This window comes from Enhydra lutris, unplaced genomic scaffold (genome assembly GCF_002288905.1).
Source record: "Enhydra lutris kenyoni isolate GAN:26980312 unplaced genomic scaffold, ASM228890v2 scaffoldscaffold10, whole genome shotgun sequence".
Lineage (NCBI taxonomy): Eukaryota > Metazoa > Chordata > Mammalia > Carnivora > Mustelidae > Enhydra > Enhydra lutris.
The window spans coordinates 15,488,430-15,512,412 of NW_019154094.1; the positions used below are offsets into that span (position 1 = coordinate 15,488,430).

Consider the following 23,983-nt stretch of genomic DNA (forward strand, 5'->3'; position numbering starts at 1 on the left):
TTTGCCCGGAATGGGATCTGGCAGGGCCTGTGGCTCTGGGAAGCTGCTTCAACGCAGGGATAGAGGGATGTCTTGTCACCAAGGAGGCCGCAGGGTAGCAGAGACCAGCTCAGAGCCATTGACAAGCTCACTTAGTGTCCGGCCAACTTTTCCCCACCAAGCACAGGGCTCTTGTCCCACTGTGCTGCTGGCCTTTCAGGCGAAAGCATGATCCTCTCCTCCAAATATGCTCCTTTGGGAATCCTTGACCATTTTGGACCTTAGAAACTGGAAGTTTTCCTGGGCCAGTGAGCCCTGTTCAGAAGGGATGACAGAAGCTTTATAGCCTTGCCACCTGCCCCCACCCCCAATTCCAACAAGAGCTCTGAGGTTCATTGGGTTTTTGGGGAGAAACAATTTTCCCATTTAAGCCAACCCCTTTTGATTTTATTCCCTTGCTCAGATGCAACCAAATTTTAAAAATCAGGCTCATGGTTTCTTTCTTATATCAAAAGTCACATCGTCCCTGATATATTAAGGAAAATAATCAGGGGGTGGGACCCTGCTTATAGGATGCTAATGCTCTATTTTGGGGAGTCACTTACGGTGCTGATTTATTCATAGATTTTCTTGAAAGAATGCATAAGCTGGTAAGAGGAGTTGGTTCTGACACAGGAAGCTAGGGGGTGGGGTCCCGGGGGCGGCAATCCTTATCACTGCTTATGCTTTGGAATGCCTGCATATTTAGCCATGCCCAGGTACTATTTGAACAAAAGAAACAATACAAGAGAAAGCAAAGCCAAACAAACAAAAATGGTCACCATGGATACAGGTAAAATGGTGCTTCTCGGCAGGACTCCTCTGCAGTTCTTTGGTTGCAGAATGATAACAAAATCCTTGAGTCTCTGCCAGCCAGCTAGCCTCCTCAAAGCCTAGGAGGAGGGAGGCTTGGAACATGCAGGGAAGGGGCAGTCCCGTGGGGCACAAAGTGCAAGGTGGGACAAAGGCAAGGCTGACATGATACCCCACAAAATACAGACGCTTGTAGGCAGCCAAAACCTCTGGGTTCTCTCCAGGTGGGTGATGGGAGTGTCTGAGGGATTTAGAAGCAGGAACGGGAGTGCAGGTGGACTATGGTCAGAATGGAATTTCAAAGGACGGCACTGGTAGGTACTGGGCTGGCTGAGTTGGAGGACAATTTAGAGGCAGGGAGACCAGATGGGATAACCTTCCTTCTTGATCCCTGTGAGACATGATCACCATCCTGACCTCAGACAAGAGGAGGTAGATTCCTCAGAGAGTGAAGGGCCCCAAATCATGGGGTGCAATGGAGGCCTTGGCCTTCCTGGACATTTCCTGTGGACTAGGATCCACTCCATGACTGAAAGCCAACGTTCTTCCTCCTCCGGCAGCCTCTTTCATGGCAGGGCTGAGCAGAGGCAGTGACAGCTGATGGGGCTCTCCTTGGGACATGAAGACTATCCTTTAGGACTGCAAAAGCCCCCAGTTTCCTTTTGGGTAATTCAGGGAAGGTATAGCCCAAGTAGGATAATAGAAGACTCTCCTCCCAACTTGACAAAAATTTTTAAAGATTTTTATTTATTTTTATTTTATTTATTTATTTGAGAGAGAGAGAGAGAGAAAACACAAGAGGGGGAGGGGCAAAGGGAAAGGGAGAAGCAGGCTCCCTGCCAACCCCAGGACCCGAGGACCCCAGGATCATAACCTGAGCTGAAGGCAGATGCTTAACTGCCTGAGCCACCGAGGCACCCCCAATTCAAGGCAGATTAAATTCACGTTGAAAATGAAAGCAGTTGGACCAGTCTTGTTTCCTGAGTGCAGGCAGCAGCCCATGCATCTTAGAGCTGTTTTATTTAGAGACAAGAAATGGTTAGTACAATGGCTCCTTTGTATCTAGGAGCGTCGGACCTTTTTCTTCTTCGGAGAGATAGATTTCTTGCTGTTGGTGAAGGCCCTTGAAGACTGTAGTTTAAATTCAACTGGAAAGTGGTCGCTGACCTCCAAAGCCTATAAAGAGAAAAGGGAGATGAATTTGGGAATTCAGAGACTGTCATTTTAGTGAACAAATTCAGGCTTAAGGTGGGAAGATAAAACACCTAAAGTCATGCAGTAGAACACACACTAGTGTGTGTCATCCTTGGACCAGCTCAACCAGAAATTTAGGTAGGTCTTCAAGCCACAGAATGAATCATAGACTTTGAGACTCGGGGTCCAATGGCCCTATGTTGTATCTCCAGTGGTGGCCTCAAAGGGTGACACCAACCCATCTCCCAGGACAGTGGTACAGAAAGACAAAGATGGCAGCTGTACCTCCTCCTCGGTCAACCCATAAGCTTTCTGGAAGTTAAAGGTGCTGTTTGATTTGAGAACAACAGAGTTGACGATCTCTTGTCCTCTAAGCACGATCCTGGAGAAAAGGGGGAGAAGACAGTCCTATTAATCCACCTTGTTGATTTGTGAAACAAACCAAGTTTCCTGTTTGACCTCTGGAATTGACTGAGCAGCCTGGCTCTTTCATGTGGTGTTCAAATTCCAGGCCTGGTTTTGTCTCCCTTAGGACAGTGCCTAAGATTGGGGAAATTGGCTCATCCCCTACTGGGGCTCTGTGGGCACCAGCACACAGTGTTTCCCTGTGTGGGCAGTAGCCCTGTAGGTGGAAGAAAAGATTTTGTATGAAGCATGGACACCACATCATGGATCAATGACTTACATACTGAGAATGTTGTTCCCTTTGCAATTATTTTTCACTTTTCCTGATTCGGTTGTGAAGAAAGGTGCTGGCTTATCTTTTTAAAAAATATTTTAATTATTTATTAGAGAGAGAGATTGGGAGCACACATGGGGTGGGGGTGTGGAGGGCAGAGGGAAAGGGAGAAGCAGGCTCCCTGCTCAGTGGGGAGGGAACCCGACGTAGAGCTCGATCCCAGGATCCTGAGATCATGACCTGAGCTGAAGGTAGACGGTTAGTCCATTGAGCCACCCAGGTGTCCCTGGCTTATCTTTAATAACACTCTAAGCTCCCATTTTAACCAAGACAGAGCAGGCTGTAATCACCAAGCACTCTGCAAGCAAGATAATTAAGGCAGAATTTAACATTGTTCAGTTTCACTGGGCTTGTGTTTTTATTTATTTTCGATTTATGACAAATAATGCTATTTTCTTACCTTAGTATGAAATTTCCTTTATTTATTTATTATTTATTTATTTGTCAGAGAGAGAGAGAGAGAGAGACACACACACACAGCGAGAGAGGGAACACAAGCAGGGGGAGTGAGAGAGGGAGAAGCAGGCTTCCTGCTGAGCAAGGAGCCCAACATGAGGCTCGATCCCAGGACCCTGGGATCATGACCTGAGCTGAAGGCAGACACTTAACCACTGAGCCACCCAGGCACCCCTGAAATTTCCTTTAAAAATTAATTTATTTCATTACAAATGAATAAATTTAAAGACAAATACAGGGAAAAACCATAGTACAGTTGCTTTTTAACAACAGCAAAAACTGGAAACATGGTAGTTAAGTGAGTTTTGGAAAGATGGATTCAAATATACCCCACGTGGAGTGATACATTTGGGGCCTACATGGCCCCCACTGACTGACTGAGGAAGGACAAGGTGAGTCAACTGCCAGGTCATGACCATCCACTGAGCTTTTCCTAATTCCTACTGACTGATTTGGTTTCCTGTGTTTGCTACCAAACGCACCATTGTTAACTCTGAGCTTAATCCACAAGTAAACTCTTCCCGTTCGCTTGGCGATTCCTTCAAGCCATCCTTCAGACCCAGAGAGTCAAGAGCAACGTAGTTAAGGTGCCTCTGTTTCTGGCTTCTGGGGACATGTGTGGGCAGGTCAGCTGATCGTCGGAGGCTCTCCTGAGGCTGCGCCTCACGCAGCCAGCTCTTGGCAGCTTTCATGTTCAGGAGCGCACGGCTCAGGGGAGGTGTTCAGTCAATACTTGAACACAGAATAAAGACTTGAATTGAGACCATTTCATCCTACTCCCCTAATTAGAAATGTACATCCCTTTAATTTTTTAAATTTTCTTCATTTTTAAAGTAGGCTCCATGCCCAACGTGGGGCTCGAACAGACATCCCAAGATCAAGAGTTGCATGTCCTGCTGACTGAGCCAGCCAGGCGCCCCAGAAATTTATAACTCCTTTAAATAAAACATAAAAGAGGGACACCTGGGTGGCTCAGTCAGTTAAACATCTGCCTTCGGCTCAGGTCATGAACCCAAGATCCTGGGATTGAGTCCCACATTGGGCTCCTTGCTCAGAGGAGAGCCTGGTTCTCCCTCTGCCTGCTGCTTCCACTGCTTGTGCACTCTCTCTCTGACAAATAAATAAATTAATCAAATAAAATTAAAAAACATAAAATATATATGCCAGTCCAGAAAATATAGAAAATCCAGAGCAACAAATGAGAAATTAATCTTTAAAAAAAATCACATGTAATCCTGCCATCCTTTGGCATATATGTGTCTAAACCCGAGGTTCTTTTAGTAAACACCTTTTTTACCTGTTCCCCCACCCCTCCTAATCTACTGTGAGCATCTTTCCTGGTGATGCACTGTTCTTCAGCTTCATTATTTTTGATCACCTCCCCCTGTTGGAGAAGAATGGGGCCGCAGAATGGCCTTGACCTGCCCAAGGCGAGTGGGCAAGTGGCCATCTCCAACCCGCTTAGCTGGCAAGCCCTCAAAGTAAGAAGAGGAATGAAGGCACCAGGGTTGCAGTAGGTTGGGGGTGGCCCAGCCTCCTGTGACTTCCTGCCTCCATTCGCCTTTCCCCAATGCTAGGGCTGTTTCCACTCTTGGGAGCTGGAGTAGGGACTTCTGCAAAGGACACACCAGCCCTGAAAGCTCCAAGAACAAAGGAGGTCATGGGATGGAAGTGAAAGCCTGACCTCAAAACTAGAGAAGTGAGAACAGCTGTCTTCTGGCAGAAGCCATCTCATGCTTCCTTGGAGGCACACCAGGCTCTGGGAACCACAGAAGATCAGGAACATTCTCACACTTGAGTGCCTCCCACATGTCCTGATTTAAGGAGCAAAAGTGAAAGCTAACTGAAAATCCCCAGGGAGATTTTATAAGTACTTTTTTTTTTTTTTTTTTAATGTAGGCACTACAGCCTACGGGGGCTTGAACTCACCCCAAAATCAAGAGACACATGCTCCACTGACTGAGCCAGCCAGGCACCCTGAGAATGCTGTTACTTAAAGGTATGTATTTGCGTCTAGGAACGTATAGCAAAAGCTCTGAGAGTGGAAAGACCCTTCTTCTACTGGTCTCATGTGGATCGTCCGTTTCAGCAGTGCTTATGCTAGCAAACTCTTGGCAATAACCTAAGCTCGATGATGGGGGATTTGAGTGACTAAATTCTGGTATGTCTTTGTGATGAAATAATTAACAGCCAGTGAGTGTGAGGAGCACTACCATCTGCCAGGCATTGTGTGAGAAGACACATACTACTTCCTCTACTCCTCCTCATGGCTCCATGAATGAGGCTTCACGACAATCCCTGTCTTACAGGCCAGGAAGCAAAGACACACAGAGCTTAAGTCTCTTGGTCACAGACATGAAGTGGTAGAGGCAGGATTTGAAGCGAGGCCAGCACTAGCCACCACTAAGCTACACTGCTCAGGGCTCCTAGGCGTGGTGATGCAGGTTGCACATTGCACAAGTACCTAATGGGTGGGCCTGAAATCTAATGGACTGAGGTGGGTTGCCTTTCCTGAGGCATATCAAATGCTGTGGGCCAGCTTGCGTCGGGCAGGTGCCTCCTACCTGTCATATGCACAGCTGGTGCTCCCCTTGACTGTGGTGTCTTCTTGGTCCCCTATCAGCCAGACAAACCTGGTGTCAGTCCTCAAGCGGATGTTCTTCCAGGCCTTCTTGGGGACATAGCTACAGCCGGCATTGAAGTCACCCATGAAAATGAAATTCTGAAAGATGTTATTTGGAATTGTCACCTTGTAGGTATTATTGCCAGATGCTTTTTCTTAGATCCACTAACAGTGGCTCTACCTCCCACCCCCAGTAAACAGTGGGTTCCGTTATGAGCTAAATTGTGTCCTCCCCTCCCCAACGCCCCCACACAAATTCATATACTAAAGTCCTAACCTAATACCTCATGTAACTGTATTTGGAGAGAGGGCCTTTAAATGAGGCTATATGGGTGACCCCTAATCCAGTATGATGGTGCCCTCATAAAAAGAGAACCTGGCAATTCACAGACCTGTACCCCTGGGGCTAATAATACATTATATGTTTATAAAAAATTTTAAAAATTATTAAAAGAGATTAGGACACAGACAGACACAGAGGGAAGACCAAGGATAGAGGCTTTAGAAGAAAACAACCCTGCTGACACCTTGACCTTGGACATCCAGCTTCCAGAGCTGTGAGGAATACCTTTCTGTTGTTTAAATGGCCCAGTTTTTGGCAGCCCTAGCAAACTAATACAGGGTCTTTCTTCATTCCTTTTTCTTTTCTTTTCTTTTTTTTTTTTTAAGATTTTATTTATTTATTTGAGAGAGAGAAACCACTGGCACAAATGGGGAAGGCAGAGGGAAAGAGCAGCAGGCTCTACGCTGAGCAGGGAGCCTCCTGTGGGTCTCAATCCCAGCACGCCGGGATTGTGACCTGAGCCGATGGGAGACACTTAATAACTGAGCCACCTGGGCACCCTGATTTCTTTTTGGTTTTTAAAGTTGAAAACGGAGTCATGGTTTTGATGAGTATTTGACAGGTGAGAATGTACAAGGGAAGGTGTTGTCACGGGGCAGTAGGATGTTTGCTGCAGCCGTTCCCTCCTTGTCTTACTCTCCGCATCCGTGTCATTCAGCATGCTGAGTTAGGTGGGCATAAAAGAATCCAGCTCATTTATTCCCTCAGATCTTTCTGGCTCAAACTACTGGAGGGTATAAATACATGAATGAATCAACGTTTTTTTGTTTCCAAGCAGGAAAATGAATTTGGGTGGTTTGACAGCTTTGGCACCATGCTTTCTCTTCTATTGTTTGTAAGCTGGGAACTTATTCCTGTGGAAATTCTGTCTACTGAGGAAGTGAGAAGAGCCTGAAAGGGTGGGGGTGATAGAATGGGTTGTCCACCCTTGCCCCGAGGCCACCAACAGGACCTTCTATCTTAGAAGTGTTTTTCCCTACAGAGCTTTTGGAAAAAACTTTTAATATTCCTTAATCCAGAGGAAGTGTCATATTTCCTAGTTAGTGCTATTGTTTGGGGTTGTTGTTGACTTTGACATTTTCTTCAAAAACATTTTATTTTGACCTCAGAGATCATGGTTTTCCTTCAGATAGATGAGTGTGGTTGAGGGAAGAATGTCATCCTTAACCCCAGTGACCACCGGCTCCTATTGTTTTAGGCACAGTTTACTGAGCACGCACTATGTGTCAGGCCAAGCATTAAATGTTTCATAAAGTTGGGGCGCCTGGGTGGCTCAGTCGGTTGAGCATCTGACTCTTGATTTCAGCTCAGGTCATGATCTCAGGGTCCTGGGATGGAGCCCCACCCCTGGCTTTGTGCTCTCATGGACTCTGCTTGTCCCTCTCCCCTCTGCTCCTCCCCTCATGTTCTCTCTCTCTCAAATAAATAAATAAATCTTTAAAAAATGTTTCATAAAGTTTAAGTTAAATCTCACAATAAACACTGGGAGGTGGAAGGGACCTTTAATCCCTGTGGAAACAGGATAGAGGGATAAAGTGACCTGCTCTAGACCATTCCACTTATTGGCTCAAGTGATAAAGTCAAGAATTAAATCCTGATCTGCCTCACTGAAGGCCCTCAGCACAAGAGTAGCCCCTCTTATTCACTCTTGTGCCATCGATGCCTCCCTAGTGCCTGACATTTAAGAGATGCTCAATAAATTGTTAAATGACTGAAAGAATTCAAACTTTTAGGAATGAATGAGTCTTTCTCTTGCCTGGCAAGAGAAATAAGCAGTGAATTACACACCTTGTGCTCTCCATGTCCTAGCTCTGTGCCCCCACTTTATTTGACCCATGTTGCACTTTGAACGGTGGATCTGGAGAGGAGGAAGGGGGTGGTCACTGGAGTCACATCCCAAAAGGAGGAAAGAGGAATGAGGAAGAGCCCTCTGGAAGACTTCTGAACTTGCCAAGAGCTTTCACAGACCCTCACAGCTGCACAGGTGGCATCCCTGTTTTCTAGGTGAGAAAATAATTGAGGCCAAGAAGGACAGTGGATATATTCCCCTAGATAGCACCCTTACATCACTGGAGAAACCACTTCCGTCCTTCACCTCCGTCTATGAGGTTGGGCTGAAGCTCACACAGATTTAATCAATCGGAGCTTCTCAACCCCCCTGATCACAGTGGTTGGTTCAGGGATGGACATGTGACCCAGTCAGGGCCAATGGGACTCAACCCCGGGGCACTTGTTGCATAGTGGGACAGACAGTTTGTCAGTGGGCTGGAAGCTGCTGGTGGCCATCTTGCCATCCCAGAGGTGGAGCCCACCCAGAGGAGATGAGGGCAAAGAGATGGAAAGAAAGCAAGGAGACAAGCCTTGATTACTGGATCCAACTATGCCTGAACTACTCCTGGACATTTTAGTTACATGAACCAATAAATTGCACCTCCCTTTCACAAACCAGTTTTGAGAGTCTGTCCCATGCAGTGAAGGACTCCTGACCACTGTTCTCATTACAAAGTGAGAATGATAAAGGTAGTAAATCGTGGGGTTATTGGGAGGATTAAATTGACTTGTCCATGTCCAGCCTCAGCATAAGGCCCGGCTCCCACTATTCGTAATTTGGGGCAGCCATTATTAGTGGAGCGGAGTATGAATTGCCGAGCCCCACGTGGTCGGGACCCAGGCAGATTTAGCAAGAAGGATATTTAAGGCCGAGATAAGGCCTAAAATGAGGCTCTAACAGGGTGCTGTGCTCCACATGTCCTGTCCGCCTCGCTCTCCCGGGGAGTCACTCATCCCTTCCCAGAACCGGATTCTGCCTCTGCTAGAGGGGAGTTCAGCAGACACAGAGTGTCATCACCTCTGCCTTCCAGCGGCGTTTCACATCCCAGTAGACATCAGCGAGCTCATCAATCTCTTTCACGGAGGTCTCAGGGGTGGTGTGCAGGGGGACAATCACGAAGTCCTTGACAGCTGAGGAACAGGAAAGAGGCGGAGGTCACGCGCACACTTTCCTGAACAGGAGCAGGTTCAGGGAACACTGCTGGAGAGAAACAGGCTGTCCTTCCGGAAGGCCCAGACTGCACTGCCTGGGTCCTCTCATTTCTGGAGGGGCCAGCCAGCCAGTGGCTGAGTTGTGAATGTTGTTGGGCCCATTGGGCTGCTGTTCTCAGCGCATGAAAGCCTCTTTTTTCACCCATTCACCTGCCCGGCCAAGAGAAAGCTGGTAATCAGGACTCCTTGCTGACATTGTGGGTGTTTTTATTTTCTCATTTTTTGAAAAATGGTATTTTCCACTTTTTAAAAAATAAGAAGTCTCTCTGGCTTTTGTACGGAAGAAAAAAGTTTTTTCTTGTTAAAAAAATTGAGGCTTCTCAGTTTACGTTTCTTTTGTAATCTGGAAAAAAAAAACCCTCTAAAATTATGTATTTTTTAAAACAGCCTTTGTGAAATTGCTGAAAACCTCCCCACCAGGAGGGACTGAGCGAGCCTGGATCCGGGAATGTGGGTGAGCTTGGGAGCCGTGCCTTGCCCACCTGCAGGTGGCAGCTGGCGTATTCTGAGGGCCTCTTCCCCGGGCGTTCCCTTGCCCAGTGCCTGGGTCCCCACTCGTACTCAGGAGCTGAGGGCTGGTGGGGAATCACTGCTCAAGTCACACAGTGGGGAGTCAGGACTCAGATCCGGAAGCCTGTCTCCACAACCCCACACCCACCAGCCGTGTCTCCCACTCTCCTCCTCTGGCCTCCACTCCATTCCCCATCCTCTCTTTGGCCCCCTAAACACCCCTACCCTTTTCCCACCTCCGAGTCTGTGTGTGCTCACTGGGACCTCCCCCTGGAAAGGCCCTTGCCTTAGCCCTCAGTGACTGGCTTCTTCAGGTCACACCCCATGTCACCCTGAAGAGGCCATCTGTAGCCTGCCCCATCTAAGGCAGGCCCCTCACCCCACTGTGGAATGTACCCTGCTTTTACTTCCTTCCTGCTCTGAAGTTACTTGCTGTGCTTCTTAGTTTTTCCCACTGGAACCTTGGCTCTGTCTTGCTCATTGGCTTGGCTCCAGCACTTAGCACAGTACCTGGCCCATGGGAGGGACTAAAAAATGTTTGTTGATTGAGTTTATGATTGAATGAATGAATGAGTAAATGAATAAAGGGAAAAAATGATAAATGAATGGCTAAATGATACAAAGGAAAAAAGTAAGTGAATAAAGGGAAAAAATGATAAACAAATGGCTAACTCTATCTTTAATCTCAGAGGGGACATAAGGATGTTTCCTTGTACAAGAGAGAGAATTTCAAACAGGGCATGGCTGCGATGCCATCCTCTGGGAGGAGAGTTAGAGAAAGGAGGAAAGGTAGATGCTCAAGATAAACAGGTTTGTTTAGTCATGTTTAGCTATGTGTCGCTGAAGACTCTATTCGAGAAGAGGGGGCGGGGTGCTCTGCAAACACTGGTCAGCCAAATGGGAATTGTGTGTCTGACAAAGGTGATTATTACACCTGCTCTCTGAAGTGCATTTCTGCCCTAAACAGCCCCCACCTCCTTCTCTTTTTCTACTGGAAATTTCTACCACCATTCTTCCATGTTTGTTTTCCCGAAGTACTCACAAAGCCAGGGCAGAAATAGTTATGTTCCTCCTTCAGGCTGTTTATATTTGTGTAATATATATGCAGCTGTATATACATACAGTTCTATGGATATTTATTTGGTCAGTGTCTGTCTTGTCCACTACAACATAACTTCCCTAGGACAGGACCTGTCTGCCTGACTGTCCAGTGCCTGGAACAGAACATTGTAGGCACTGAAAAAAAAATTTGATTCATATAGCTCCAATCTGCAAACCAAATTAATTATTGACTTTGCAGTTAGATATGCACAGTGGTTAAGAGTGTGGGCACCCAAGATAGTGGCTTGGGTTCCAACTACTGAGTGAGTGACCTTGGGCCAGTGATTCCACCTGTTTGAACCTTGGCTTCCTCAAATGTAAAGTGCAGATAATCCTAGGTCCTCCCCTGCTGGGTGTTGCAAGGATTACAGGAACCTGGCACTAGTCAGGGATCTATAATTGTTAGTGGCTTATACAAGTGTAGTTGTCAGAGTTCAGATGTGTAGTCGTTTGGATTTCCTCTCTATAGGCAGTCTGTGGAGGAGATTGGAGGGGGAGGGAGAGGGAGACTCTAGGTTGGGGGTTCGTCTCTGCTAGCCATCGCTGGGACTTTTTTTTTTAAATGAAGTTGTATTTGATTGGGACTGAAAAATATCATGGTAAATAATTTCCATCAGCCTAAAAGCTCAGAGAGTGGAGTTATCACTGATTTCTGAAGGTGAGTTCCAGGCTGAGGAGGTCTTGAGTCATGGCATTCTGAGAAGCCAGGCTACCTCCTCAACATTCAAATATTAGACGTTCTTAATAGCCATCTCAAGTCTAATGTCTCCCTAACGATGCTGTGCAAACCCTGGGACCCCCGCTCACACTCGGGGCTACTGTCCCTTCGTGGGATCACAGGAAAGTCATGAGCAGGAGGGGCCTGTGGATCTCACCGGTGTGGGGTGACTGGAACCAGACCACAAAGGGTTCTCTGGAAAACACATCTGCGTCACCAGCCTGATAGTCATGGTAGAGGTAGCGTTTCTTCACAGACACTAGCTTTTCCCTAGAAATAAAAAAAAAAAGGAGGCCCTTCCAGCTGATTCAGTTGTCTTCTTAACCTCATTCAAGAAGCAGAGACATAGCCCGTGGCTTTATCGGCCCCCCAGACAGGCTCTTGCCCTGCAAGGGATCTTTCCCTCGAGAACAAGTTTCCGTCAGCTCTTCTCAATGGCCAGAGCCGTTTGAAAGCTGGAGACCAGAACAGCACCAGTTCTCTGGGGCAGCCACAAGTTAACGTTCAGACTTAGAACACAGTTACTGGTAAGAAGAAGACAACACTGAAGTTTCGGAGTCAGCCATGCTGGGCAGCTCAGGTTTCCAACCCTGGGCTGGAACTTGACTGTGAAGGATAAAGAACTGACCCTCCAGACCAGGCAACCACTGAACCAACCAGCAAATTCGAGGTCAGGAAGCTGCGTGTGCTTTTACTTTGAGGAGATAATGCTTTGCTTCAGCCTCAATTCGACAGTACTTAGTTTGATATTTTGATATTATTTGATATTGAGAACTGGTTAGAGGTCATTAGAGATCCAAATTTGGTTTTGAAAAAAAGAAATGCATTTTGATTCAAATCACAGTCCTCATTTAGAAGTGAATCATGTCCCAGGAAGCCGAGACTATACTTACTTGTAGAGAAAGGCATACTGTTCTTTATATGTGTTTCTTCCAAGTCGAGAGCTAATCACATAGTTGTAGATTATATGTCTTCTTGAGTTTCTAGAAAACATAAAGATTTTACATTGCATCTTTAAAAATAAGCATTCCTCTACTGCAAACTCCCCTCTTCAATCTGTATCCGTATTGCCAAGGGTATCGTGGAGAAAGGCTGCCATTCGTCATAACCTTGGAGTCTAATAAGAAGAGCCACCATCGACTAGGAATGTGACATCTCTCAGGATCTTTACAGACTATTATCTCTTGCCCTTAGGAGGTGGGTAGTATTGTTACCCATTTTTTATAGTTTGCAGGTACAAAGCTGGGATTTGAGCTCAGATCCTATATACCCCAAATCCACAGGCTTTGGCCTGTACCTATGGGACATTATTGAGACCATAGAAGATTAAGGCCAGATCAGTCCCAGATCCCACTCTGGTTCATGGCTGGGGCTGACCTCATACTCCCAGGTGGAGTAAACCTTATCAGGTCACCGTGTCCCTGCACTACTCCTGAACATTTCTCAAAGGCAGAATTCCTAGTACCATTTTCTTTTCTTTTCTTTTCTTTTTAAGATGTTATTTATTTATTCAACAGAGAGAGAGATCACAAATAGGCAGAGAGGCAGGCAGAGAGAGCGCGGGAAGCAGGCTCCCCACCGAGCAGAGAGCCTGATTCGGGGCTTGATCCCAGGACCCTGAGATCATGACCTGAGCCGAAGGCAGAGGCTTTAACCCACTGAGCCACTCAGGTACCCCCCCAGTACCATTTTCATTGGATGTTCACTCCTGCTCTGAAAACTCCCAAACATTTTCTCACAAGTCAGCTATTGTTTATGTCCTGGGGGCTAGAGATATAGCTGTGAAGTCCCATTACCTTACCACTCATTCATACCAGGGAAATGGACTCCCCGTGTGTTTGCCAAACCTGTTGATAACTCCACCCAGGGCAGGGCCTGACACAGTTTTACTTCATTCGCACACAGAAAGATCTAGGGCATATCTAAGCTGTGGCATTTTCTTAGGTTCTGCTGGAAAATAGCAGATTGGGAGCCCACTGAGGCCCTACAGAAATTCCGGAGCATGCTAGATACATCTTCTACGGCAGGTCCGGCTACTGGGGCCCAAGAAGTGTGGACAGTAGATTCCACTGGGTTTCCAGTTTGGGAAGACTGGCCTTGTTCTGAATCTCGCCTGCCAAATTTTGGGTTGGCAGACTGCTCACAATGACTCAGCTGTGAGGCGATTAAGGCCCCTCCTGGCTTACGGGGGTTAAGGGGACAAACAGGCCTGCCTCTGCCTGGAATCCATGGCATAGTCTAGGGAAGTCGGGGAGAACTGACAGCAATAGGGGTGGGAAGACCTGACCCAGGATGCTCTGGGGAGGCACCTGGAGCCCCCTGTCCTCTCATGCTTCTGAAAACTGACCAGATCCCCTCTGTGGGAGGCTGAGGAGGTTCAGAATAGAGCACCGGCTTTGGAGTCAGACATGACCCAGTTACAAAGGTAAGCTCCAGCGTTTACTGGCTGGGTGATCTTGGCCAGATCCCTCCTCTCTGAGTCTCAGTTCCCCCAGCTATAAGGGAAGCAGTAAAAGTACCAACCCCACAGAGTTGTGGGAGTAAATGAAATAGTGCACATAAATGGATTAACAGGATGTCTAGCATGTAGTTAGGGTTATCGATGATACCCTCTGGACCATCATCTGCCATCGTAATTTTCTTCCTTTTACTAGTAATAGACTCCACCAGCACTTACTGATCCCTGCTACATGCCAGGCACAGTGCAACCACTTACATGCAGGATTTAATCACAGCCACATCCCAGGAAGATGGGTTCCATTATTAGCCCCATTTTGTATATAGGGAAAATGAGGTATGAAGAGGTTGAATAACTTGCTCAAAGGCATAGTAGAGCCAAGATCCAAACACAAGTGGTCTGAGACTAGCGTAGGTGCCTAACCCTTGTGCTAAACTCCCTTTCCTATCGTCAAAGATCAGATCTGGAACCAGAAGAGCTGCTGAGGGTAAAGCATATTTTTAGAGGAGAAACTGAGGCCCAGAGGGGGGTGGAGCCAGCCCAAGAGGCCTCTGTGAACGAGAGTGTCCAAGGCTGTTCATGCTGGGCTTAACGAGGCTGGATTGATCATTTATTTATTTTTTTTTAACATGAGTTTCCTTAATTATAAAAGTGTAACAATGGCCAGATGTACTGGATGGTAGATTACATGGTTCTTAGCATTTTCTCTGTGCTCTTAAGAATGTTTAAAATACATCATAAGAAAAAGGAAAGGGCATATAACATTCTCATTGTAGAAATCTTGGAAAATACAGACAATATATAGAAGACATCATATTTAAATTCCTTGTAATTTTTGCTCTGAGATAGCTGTTGTCAGCTGTTTGATTCACCGCTTTTGAATCTTTTAAATGTTTCTTGTTTTGTTTTTCTTTTGACATAATTGAACTACTTGGTACATATTATCATATGTTCTAGTTTGTGGTGTAATCTTATCATGTATGTACAAAAGAAACATTATATTAGAAGTTTTTAAAAAATTGGGGCGCCTGGGTGGTTCAGTGGGTTAAGCCTCTGCCTTCAGCTCAGGTCATGATCTCCGGGCCTGGGATTGAGCACCACGTCGGGCTCTCTGCTCAGCAGGGAGCCTGCTTCCTCCTCTCTCTCTGCCTGCCACTCTGCCTACTTGTGATCTCACTCTATGTCAAATAAATAAATAACATCTTAAAAAAAAATTTTTTTTTTTTAAATTGGAGTGCGTCAGAATCACCCGGAAAGGCTACTTAGATGAAGATCACTCTCAGGGATCCCGCAGACATTCTCGTTCAATAGCCTGGAAGTTCTGGAATGTGCCTTTTTAACTCACTTTGGGGTGATTTTCAGGTGGCTAGGTCTGCTGATTATTCTTTGAGAAAGAATGTAAATCATAACTATAACCCAAAATTATAAATTATTTGAGGACATTATCTTTTGGGGTTTTTTGAAGTTATAAAATCAATCTAGGCTTTTTGTAAGATATTCAAATCATAGACAAGTATATAAAATCCAACAGTGGTCCCGCAATCACACCCACCTCCCTGACCCAGAAGTAACCACTCTTAATAGTGTGGAGCCTATCCTTCCATTCTCTCCTCTATCCCCGTGCAAACTCAAACACACTCTTAGTCGGGCATAGTAGTAATGTGATCACTAAAATGGGCCACTCTATCTACAGTTCTGAACCTTTTTTGAATTGCTTTCAAGATGACTGCAGTCGACTTCCCATGCTGATTATTTAGCTCTAGCATATTCTGTAGTGAACATGGTTTTTAATGGCTACGTAATATTCCAGCCTGCAGGTGTATCCTAACTTCATATTTGTACTCACTCTTTTCTTTACGACAGTAGTTCTAATTTCAACCTCTTGTCTGAAAACCTCTTGTCTCTTTCGTTTCTCTGTCTTGGCTCCTCATCCATTTCCTCTATTTTGCTTTATCATATTAAAACTAGCCAGTTGAAAGTTCTCAGGACTGCAGCTAGTGGAGTTGGAAGCCTGAGCAGTGTTGGCCATGTACGTGGTGGTCAGGGCAATGCTGGCTTTCACGCTAGTTTCAGTTCCCCCGGGCTTTTCAGATAGCCATGCACTTAACCTTGAGCCTTCAGAGGGTCCAGGCCACCCCCACCCCACCCCGTCTTTACCCATTTAATCTCTCCATGAGGGTGGGACAGATCCTGTTGTTGCTGTCCTTGATTTCCATCAGGAGTATGATATCACAGCGTTTGATGACCTGCAGAGACAGAATTCCCAGATGTCTTCAGGCAAATAATCTACACATAATAAAATCTTTTATTGGACACTATGTTTTAAGTATAGGATTCGTATTTGGTTAATGTAATTAACTTCATTGCTGAAACAAGAGAGGAACTTCCTGAGGTAGGTAATATCGTTATGTCCATTTTATTTTATTTTATTAAAGTTTTTATTTTTAAGTAACCTCTATGGCCAATGTGAAAATCAAGCTCACAGTCATGAGATCAAGAGTCACAACCTCCACCGATTGAGCCAGCCAGGCACCCCAGTTAAGTCCATTGTAAAGATGAGGAGTCTGGGGCTCCAGGGAAGTCAAGTAAACTACCCAAAGTCACTCAGTTAGAAAGTGGCCGATACCGAAGGCAAATCTAAGCAGTCTGAATCCAGAGCCTATGATCACATGATCATGTGTCCTATATCTTGGCTTTGCTTGAATAATCACAATAACAACTACAAATATTTATTAAGCTCTTAGTAAGTGAGAGGGACACAGCTGGATACGGGTCTCCCCAGTTCACCTGGCAACAAAATTATAATAATAAAAATTACAAGGGCTAACATTTATTGTGATCCAATTCTGAACCTCACCAACCTTACGAGATAATCATAAGCAGAAAATAGGCTCAGAGTGATTGGGTGAAAAGTTTGAAGTCACACATCCAGTATATAGATGGTAGAGTCAGGATTTGAATTCAGGATCGTGTGACTACAAAGCCCATGATGATGTTGAAATACAGGGAGAGCTGGGTCTGGCCACCAAGCCAGCCTGCTGGTTTAGTCACCTGTCACTCTCAGACCTTTCTTGAAGGCACATTAATCTAGGGGCACCTGACTGGGTCAGTTGGTGGAGCATGCAACTCTTGATCTCAGGGTTGTGAGTTTGAGCCCCTTACTCAAAAATAAGTAAAATATTTTTTAAAAATACTCTTTAAAGTATGGATCAAAAGCCTTGGAGAATGTACTTACCCTTTGGCCTAGTTTTCCCACCTGGAGGAAGGTCTCCTATTGTAATGTGATATCTACTACCTCTCTGCATCTCAGTGTCCTCATCTATAGATTGGAATGATGATAGTTCTTCCCTCACAGGGTTGCTGGAGGATTAAATGGGCACTTGGAGCAGTGCCAGCCGTATAGGAGGCACACAGTAAATTATTACTACTATTATTATAACTTGTATAGACCAAAGAGGAAGATACATCGCAACAACGACAACAACAAAATTGGAAACAACCCAAGTATCCCCGAATAGGAAACCATTAAATGAAAGATAGCATAGGGCATTATATAGAATTAAGAGTCATGTGAATGGGTCCCTCAATGGCTCAGTCTGTTGAGTGTCTGACTCTTGATTTCGGCTCAGGTGATGATTTCATGGCTGTGAGATCGACCCCCATGCTGGGCTCTGTGCTGGGTGTGGAGCCTGCTTAAGATTTTCTCTCTCTCCTTCTGCACCTTCCCCTGCTTGAAAAAGTCATGTTTTAAAAGAATTATTAACAAAATAAATATATAAATAGTAACAGCATGTGAAATGCTTCTGATATAAAAGCAGGATACAAAACTGATGATAGAGGGTAGTCTCCGTGCTGAAAAACAGATGCAAATTTATGTATTTATTTTTGTGTAGAAAAATGCTCATAATGTCCTAAATGCCAATAGTTCTTATCTTCCAGTGATAGAATAACACTTCTTTATATGTTTCTATATTTTCAAAATAGTTCCTAATGACTATTTTTTACTTAATAAAATTAGTTTCAAAATTCTGGATTTATATTTTAAAAAATTATACCTTAATTTAAAAAAATTAAAAGTGTTATTTAAAAAAGAAAACTGCAGAGTGCCTGGGTGGTTCAGTTGGTTAAGCCTCTGCCTTTGGCTCAGGTCATGATCCCAGGGTCCTGGGATCCAGTCCCGCATCCAGGCTCTCTGCTCGGCAGGGAGTCTGCTTCTCCTTCTCCCTCTGCCTGCCTCTTCCCCTGCTTGTGCTCTCTCTCTGTGTCAAATAAATAAGTAAAATATTAAAAAAAAAAAAAGTGTTAGCTCTTACCATCAACTCACTGAATTTATAATAACCCTTTGATGCAGGTCCTCTTACTATCCCCACTGTATATATAGTTGGGCATTCAGCCTCAGCGTGGCTAAGTAACCTGAACATCATGTGAATATGGATAATGGGATCATCTGCTACAGAGCCCCTCTTGACCACTTGCTCAACAGCCAAAGTAATCACCATATTCCTGTGATTGCTCCTTTTGAATGTCATCCACAGGTGCAGAGCAAAAATGGACCAGGGTTCAGACTGCATTTCTTGAGCAGAAGGGTTGAGCTTTTAGATTCCCTGCTTACAGCTCTTTTGCCCGCACAAAAAAAACCACTCCAAAGCCCCACATCTCCAGCAGTTACTCCAGTGGACCGCCATATCCCTTGAGTACTTGCCTCTGAACCTCTGGACGAATTTCCTATAGACTGGAACCTACAGCGCAGTGAGCGATGGATCTCATCATCGGAGTTCTTCTGGGGACGAATCCTAGAACTTTAACAGTCCATCCATCCTCCCACCCATCTCTCCACTCACTTGTTTATCCATCCAACAAAATTCTGTCAGGGGCCTGCTGTGTCCCAGATGACCTTACTTTACTCACAACTCTACAGCATCTGGCATGAGTGAAAGAGAGAGGGGAGGGAAGGAGAGAGAGGGAAGGAGGCCCAGGGAGCCATACTGGAGCCATTTGAGCCCAGTTTATAAAGCACAAATACCTTCCTGTGTTTAACTCTTCTTTATGGCAGCATAAGAAAAATGGGAATAAATTTCCTAGCCAGGGCTTTAAAAAATAATTTTAACAGTTTTCTAATTATAAAAATAATGTTGCTTATTGTAGAAATTTGAAAAATACAGAAAAGACTATAAAAAAAAAATCACCTGATGACCTTTAAACCCATCACCCAGACACTTCTCACATGATTTCTGTATTTATATTTACAAAATGACATCAAAATAACTCCTGTTAGTTAGCATCAAATGGCCTCAGATTCGTATCTTGACTCTATTGCTCACCAGCTATGTGACCCTGAGCAAGTCACTTAAGCTCCCTGAATCCGCCAGATTCCTCATCTATAACCTGGGATGAAATCCTCCTCATGGGGATGTCATGGGGATTAAAGGATATGATAGGTATTAGGCATTCAGTCCAGTCCCTGGCCTGGAGAAGAAGCTCTGCAAACAGTGGGGCAATGTTTATCACACAGTTTGGGTCTGGTTGGTTTTTTTTGTTCTTGTTTTTCAGCCTCAGTGATGTTCTGAGCATTTTCCCCACAGTGATTAAATACTCACTTTTCAAATCTTATCACTGATACATGTTTTCCCTGCCCCCATTTCAGGCCAGGAAAAAATACTTCTCCCCTGAATCTATCTCCTCAGAATGAGCCTCCAGAGATGGAAGGCCCCCCAGAAGGCCCTTCCAGACCTGAAACTCGAGATTTTCCTGACTCCCTTCACAGATAGGAGGGAGGAAAGGCTGAACACAGCCAGCAGTGAAGCGTTCCCAGCAAGCAGTATTGTGCTGTGAGTGGGCCTGGAAAGACGGGAAAGGGCAGTCTAAAGAAATCTTATGAAGACTCTGGGGCCAAGAGCAGCCTATGAAGCCGTCTTTTGTGCCTCTGAACAGGGAACAGCACAGTACAGGAGGGGACAGAGCCCAGAGAGTGTCCGTTAGGCCAGGGTCCCAGCCTCTGCTCTCACACTTAGTGGCTCCATGACCAGGGACTATGTCCTTCTCTGCTGTGAACTCCACTTGCCCATGTGCAAAAGGCAACCAGAGGGGTTGTGAGGCTGAACTTGGTTGCTGCCTGATAAGGGCCTGGCTAACAATAAACACTCCCAAAATTATAAGTACCATGTGCTGTGGGAGACGATGCCTCCCATGTCCCCCATCTCAACCCGAGTGCCTCAGAGCATCCAGTACTTGGCCTACCTTCAGTATTTGTTGGATGAACAAACTTTGCTCTTTAAGGACACAAACTGAGGAATGGGACAGAAGCAGCCTTGCCCAGGCAGGGTTTGGCATCTGGAGAACTGCCCATGGTGCCAGCCAGCAAATCCAAGATGGAGAAGGCAGATCTCCTTCACTCTTTAACCTCCCTGATGAAGGTCATAGACAACAGCATGATGAAGCTGGGCTCATCTCCAAAGTGATCAAGCCAGTATGGAAGGGTGGAAAAGGCATCTTCTCTAATAGGGTTGGTTCATATGGCTGGATTTGATCCTGGCTCTTCTGCTTGCCTGCTAGGGAATCCTGGGTAAGGCACTTCACCATTCTGAGTCGGCCTTCTCCGTTACAAAGTGTGGGGAATGCCACCTATGTCATAATATTAAATAAGAATATGGAGGCATCTGGATGGCTCAATTGGTTAAGTGTCTGCCTTTGGCTCAAGTCGTGATCAGGTCGTGATCCCAGGGTCCTGGGATCGAGACCCACATTGGGCTTCCTGCTCAGTGTGGAGGCTGTCTCTCCCTCTGCTCCTCTCTCCTGCTCTCTCTCTCCCTCTGTTTCTCAAATAGATAGATAGATAGATAGAAAGAAAATTCCTGGCCGGGAGCAGGTGCGCAGACACAAGGCCCTGTGAATATTACTGCCCTGAATATCTGGGTTCGGGTTTCACTGTAAGTGCTCTCCTTGGCTTTGGCAGTGTTTGGGGATGGCCTCTGTTTATGGGATGGTTTTGCAGCAGTGGGGTTAGGTAAGGATTCCTTGACAGAGACTTCCCATGTGCTTGGTGTTTGGTGTGATGGGCGCTGTCCATCAGTCGGCTCTCTAGGACGTGGCAGCTCCAGGGAGGTGCTAAGTATAGGGCCCCAATGATGGAATCTCCAAGAACCAAAAAGACAGCCTCTTAAGATTGTGATGACTTTTCCTGGGTAAGAATAAGTGAGGAAGGTGATCGGCACTAGGGAACTCATAGGTACCCAGGCTCCATGTGCCCTTGTGCGAGGAAGCAGGGAAAATAGTTTCCCAGCACGTCAGAGCTCCCCGTAGTGCCAGGGAGTCTCGGCTCCCACAGGTTGGGCATGGTTGTTCTGGTTAAATGACCGCCGCTGGAAGGCCTTGGGTGCCATCCAAAGGGCTGGGCCAACCAGGGAGAGGGCCATCTAAATAAGAACAGAGCATGTAGTGCTTGTTCTAATCCATTTTGTGTATTAATCCCAACAGTAGCGGCTCTGTTTGTGATCATCTGCCCCGTCCCAGGCTCTCCTGGAGCCCTTCCACACCTTGAGTTCTCTCTGCCAACCAGTGTCACGGATTGTGTAAGGCCCAATTTCTGAAAGGCCCAGAGGCTCAGGGAGGAGAAGGGAATTCCCGAGCTTGCTCACACAGCTGCTGGGCAGGATCTGAACCCAAGGCTCGAGGTGTTCCCACCATACCATGATGCCCACAGGATTTTCTAAGGTGATAATACCCAGACAGAGTCCTGCAAAAGATTTCAGCTCCCAGCATCATCAGAGATTAGTTAACGTGTCAGGTAAAGACAGTTAGTTGACACCAGAGAAACGTGAGCAGCCACTCCGGACCTTGGTCATACTACCCAGGGAGGTTTTATCTAAGTGGAGAGAAAGTTTAGAATTGGTAGTTGGGAAAAGGTTGATGGGTATAAGGTGGAAAAGGACGGAGAGGTGGGGAAGAGGGAAGGAGAGAGAGAGAAATAGGAAGGAAAGAGAAAAAGGAAGGAAGGGAGAGAAGGGAGGATGGAAGAAAGGAGGGAAGGAAAAGAAAGAAATATGTGCTGTATTGATGGATAAAAAGATAGAAAGACCAGGCTGGGCTGGCATCTCAGCTCCCCCTCCACCCACCCGCCACCTACATGAGGTCACTACACCTTTTGTTGTTCATCTCTTCATGGGGGGTAATAACCCTCCTTCTTGAGAGTGATGGAATGAAATCATGTATTTGTGGTGCCTGGCGGGGGCATTCAGTAAATGGTAATAAAAATCATGGTACTAGCCAGCCCTTCCCTGGAGCTTGCTAGGAGCCAGATAGTGTTTTAGGAGCTTTACATTTACCAACTCACACAACCCCCCAAACAATCCCACAGGGAGGAGCTGTCGTAGATCCCCAACGCCCCTCATGTTCAGAGGATGACATGAAGCCCGGAGAGGGGATGTGGTTATTGGCATTATTGCTGTCAGTACTGCGACCGAATGCAAAGGCAGCTGCTACCTTCCCCCTAGAGACTAACTTGGGTGAAATTTCTCCGGAGTCTCTTGAAGTTCGAAGGCAGAGAGAGGGCATGAGGGGGATCCAGCACTCTCTGTGGCAAGAAGGGGTCTCACCTTCATGATGACGTCCATGGCATTCTTGTTTTCCTTCTTGGCTTCCCCAAAGGACCTCACGTTAAAGGAGCAGAGCCTCAGGGCCAGGGCACTGCTGATGGAGAGGAGGAGAAGCAGCAGGAAGGCGGGCGGCCGGGGCATCCTGGCAGGGCTCCCGATTCAGCGAGAGGACCGCGGTGGCTGGCGTGCGAGGGCTCTGGGCCACCTCCTTGGGCTGAGCTGACTTATAAAGCCTGCAGATAACAGGAATGACTGGATTCCTTGTTGCTACTTTCACTTCTCTGAGGAACTGAAGATCATGGGTTTCTTTCCCCAAGGAAATGAAGAAAGGGGTCTAGTCTTTTAGGGGCCCCTGTTTTTGTCACTCTGGTGCGGAAATTGGCCTGCGTAATTGAGGGACCATCCTCGGCAGAGTCTCTCCTATCCCAGTCGGGAACCAGCTGTGACATCTGGTTATCAGCCCTGCAGTGGCATGCCATGTGCCTTTTCCTGAGAATGGATAACTCGGAAGTGGTCCACCCCAGAGGGCAGCTGGGGTGAGGAAGGCTTCTGTGGAGGGGATGGTGAGGCAGGGGTCAGTGGGAAATCCGGCCAGGCTTTCTGTCCTCACTGGGGTTTTGCAGTCAGCTGTCCCGGGACACACCCAGGCTCTGACTCTCTAATTGCCCTGGTGAGCATCATAAAGGTCATCTCTGCTTACATAATGTTATAGGCAGTTTTACCATTTACAGTGTAACACACCGAAGGCTAGTAGGGTGTTGCCAGGGAGAGCAAGTGGTGGTCTGCTGGAATGGGTCCATAAAATATCCTTGGACTTGAAGGACTAAGAGCCATTGAAAGCCCCTGGAGAGATCACAGTTCAATCAGGTATGATCTTAATGTTTGTGAGAGATGTATGACCCGAAGAAAGGAAGGTTTTTCAAGAACTGTAGGATTTCAACCCAAGCAAAATGAGTTTTAGAGAGGTGGGCATGGAGACGGGACGATCCGAAATGCAAATTCCAGTCAAGTCCTAAGCCCTGGGTGAGATATGCAGACTTTGGCAAGGAAAATTCTTATGTGAAGAAGGTGGGTGATGAGAATAAGTGGAAGGCAGCATTGGGATCTCTGGGACACCCCCCTCTTGAAGAGATGGGCGGGAAAAGGGAGAAGCACACATGTATCACTAACATACATCCAGGCAGCATCCTAGCCAAAATCTCTCGCCGAGCACGCTCAGGCATCCTAAGGAGATAACCCCAAATAGTACATGGAAGGAAATAATGGTTTCCTGAGCTCCTGGTGACAGGCTGATCCCTGGTGCCAACAACAGGCTTCTCTGAATCTCGAGGGAAAAGGGTGTTGATTGCCTTCCTAGGCAAATCGGCCTCTCCCAGC

General features: G+C 46.2%; 1 protein-coding gene across 2 annotated transcripts; it reads right to left on the bottom strand.

Moving 5' to 3' along the window:
• Positions 1-1,701: 1,701 nt before the first annotated feature.
• On the bottom strand, positions 1,702-23,078 carry LOC111144049 (deoxyribonuclease 1 like 3). 2 transcript variants are annotated; one of them, XM_022498128.1, is made up of 8 exons: positions 22,607-23,078; positions 16,173-16,261; positions 12,451-12,540; positions 11,715-11,827; positions 9,035-9,147; positions 5,785-5,942; positions 2,311-2,407; positions 1,702-2,007 (listed from the first exon to the last, which is right to left on the bottom strand). In XM_022498128.1, the coding sequence occupies exons 1-8, from the start codon at positions 22,745-22,747 to the stop codon at positions 1,894-1,896; spliced, it is 915 nt and encodes a 304-aa protein (XP_022353836.1). In that variant the 5' UTR covers positions 22,748-23,078; the 3' UTR covers positions 1,702-1,893. The 2 variants fall into 2 exon arrangements, with proteins under 2 accessions (XP_022353836.1, XP_022353837.1); XM_022498129.1 differs by lacking the exon at positions 12,451-12,540 and having other exon boundaries at positions 22,607-22,857.
• Between the last annotated feature and the right edge of the window lie 905 nt (positions 23,079-23,983).